This window comes from Babylonia areolata, chromosome 34 (genome assembly GCF_041734735.1).
Source record: "Babylonia areolata isolate BAREFJ2019XMU chromosome 34, ASM4173473v1, whole genome shotgun sequence".
In the NCBI taxonomy this organism is placed as follows: Eukaryota; Metazoa; Mollusca; class Gastropoda; order Neogastropoda; family Buccinidae; genus Babylonia; species Babylonia areolata.
The window spans coordinates 13132861-13135360 of NC_134909.1; the positions used below are offsets into that span (position 1 = coordinate 13132861).

Here is a 2500-nt window from a genome sequence, read left to right on the forward strand (position 1 = left end):
TGACAGTACAGGTGACACGTTATCGAACTGATGATCCGTAGACATGACAGTCACACGTCATCCAACTGACGATCCTTCGACATTACAGTCATACCCCCCGTGAAACCCACTCACCACCACCCCACCACCAGCCAGGTACGCTCACCGAAACACCCTCACCCACCACCCCACCACCCACTAGGTACACCCACCGAAACCCCCTCACCCACCTACCACCAGGTACACCCACCGACACCATACCACCCACCAAGTACACTCACCAAAACCCCATCACCCACCACCCCACAACCCACCAAAACCCCCACCACCCACCAGGTACACCCACCGACACCCCCTCATCCACCACCCCACCTACCACCAGGTACACCCACCGACACCATACCACCCACCAGGTACATCCACCGGCCCCCAACTCACCCAGCACGGTCAGGAAAGCGGGAGCGCTCTCCCTCTCCCCGGCTTTGTTGAGGGCCAGACACGTGTAGTCCCCGGCGTCGGAGGGCATCACGGAAGCGAACTCGAGGTCCCCCAGCTCCGTGACGCTCAGCCTCCCGTCGCTGGTCAGCGGGGTGCCGCCCTTCCGCCACAGAACCTTGGGCTCCGGCTCCCCTCTGGGCGGTCGGCAGTGCAGGGTGGCCGCCTCTCCGGCAGCCACGGTCATGGGCTGGGGGTTCTCTCGGAAATCCTCTCGGAGAACTTGTCATGTCAAGGAAGAAGGAAAAGGGGGGCGTGTAGTGAGTGAGAGGGGTGGTGGTCGTGGAATTGAAGGTTGGCTGGGTGCAGGGTTTGAGAGGGGGGGGGGGTGCGGGGAGGGGATTTGGAGGAAGGAAGTGAGGAAGGGAGGGAGGAGGAAGGGAAGAAGGAAGGAAGAAAAACCACGGAAATCCTCTCGGAGAACATGTCATGTCAAGAAAGAAGGAAAAAGGGGGGCGTGTAGTGAGTGAGAGGGGTGGTGGTGGAATTGAAGGTTGGTTGGGTGTGTGTCTGCGTGGGGGGGGGGGTGAGGGGGGGGATGGGGAGTGAGGGAGGGAGGAAGGAAGGAAGGAAGAAAAACCACGGAAATCCTCTTGGAGAACATGTCATGTCAAGGAAGGAAGAAAAGGGGGGAACGTGTAGTGAGAGAGGTGGTGGTGGAATTGAAGGTTGGTTGGGTGTGGGAGTGTGTGTGTGTGGGGGGGAGGGGGGGTATGGGGAGGAAGGAAGTGAGGGAGGGAGGGAGGAAGGAAGAAAGGTGACGTGTGAGAGAGGTGGAATAGAAGTTTGGGGTGGAAGAAATAAAGGAAGGAAGGAAAGAACTCCAAAGTAAACAAACAAACAAACAAACAAACTCACTCACTCACTCACAAACTGACTGGCTAATTAACTAACTAACTAACTAACGAACTAACTAATTAAATAACTAACCAACTAACTAGTTCACAAACCAACCAACTAACCAACAAATAACTCACTAACAAACCAACTAACCAACTAAGTCACAAACCAACCAACTGACTAACTAACTCACATACAAACTAACTAACTAACTAACTATCTAAGTAACTAACAAGAAACAAACCAACTAACGAACTAACTCACAAACAAACCAATTAACCAACTCACAAACCAACCAACTAACTCACTCACAAACCAACCAACTAACTCACTCACAAACAAACCAACTAACTCACTCACAAACCAACTAACCAACCAACCAACTAACTCACAAACCAACCAACTAACACACTCACAAACAAACCAACTAACTTACTCGCAAACTAACTAACCAACCAACTAACTCACAAACAACTAACTAACACACTCACAAACGAACCAACTAACTCACTCACTCACAAACCAACCAACCAGCTAACTCACAAACAAACCAACTCACTCACTCACAAACCAACCAACTAACTCACTCACAAACAAACTAACCAACTAACTAACTCACAAACAACTAACACACTCACAAACAAACTAACCAACTAACTAACTCACAAACAACTAACACACTCACAAACAAACTAACCAACTAACTAACTCACAAACAACTAACTCACTCACAAACAAACTAACCAACCAACTAACTCACAAACCAACTCACTCACTCACAAACCAATCAACTCACTCACTCACTCACAAACCAACCAACCATCCCATCTAACCAACTCACAAACCAACCAACCAACCAACCAACCAACCAACCAACTCACCAGCCAGCTGCAAGGACGCAGAGCGGCTGATGGCGCTCCCGTGACGGTTGGTGGCGTTGCAGTAGTAGCTGCCCACGTCAGGCTTGGCGCTCTTGCTGTGGATGATGCGCAGGAAGAAGAGCTGCTGGCCCTGGCTCAGCAGCATCCGGTGCGAGGCGGGGTCGTCCGCCGACGTGGGCACCCGCTGACCGCCGTCCCGATACCACGCTATGGTTGGTGGCGGGTCGCCTTCGGCCTTGCAGTTCAGCTTGGCCGGCTCGTTGCGAGCGACATAGATGTCCTTGGGATGCTCGACGATTCGCGGC

The 2500-nt window shown here is 52.2% G+C and overlaps 1 protein-coding gene across 1 annotated transcript in view; it reads right to left on the reverse strand.

The window, feature by feature from the left end:
• LOC143277452 (uncharacterized) overlaps nt 1-2500 on the reverse strand; it is a 58225-nt gene that overhangs the window by 28691 nt on the left and 27034 nt on the right. Inside the window, exons 3-4 of the mRNA XM_076582275.1 lie at nt 2196-2500; nt 418-696 (exon numbers count right to left, since the gene is read on the reverse strand). The exon at nt 2196-2500 is cut by the window's right edge and continues 307 nt beyond it. Coding sequence (XP_076438390.1) covers nt 418-696; nt 2196-2500 — 584 coding nt within the window. The remainder of the gene's footprint in view (nt 1-417; nt 697-2195) is intronic.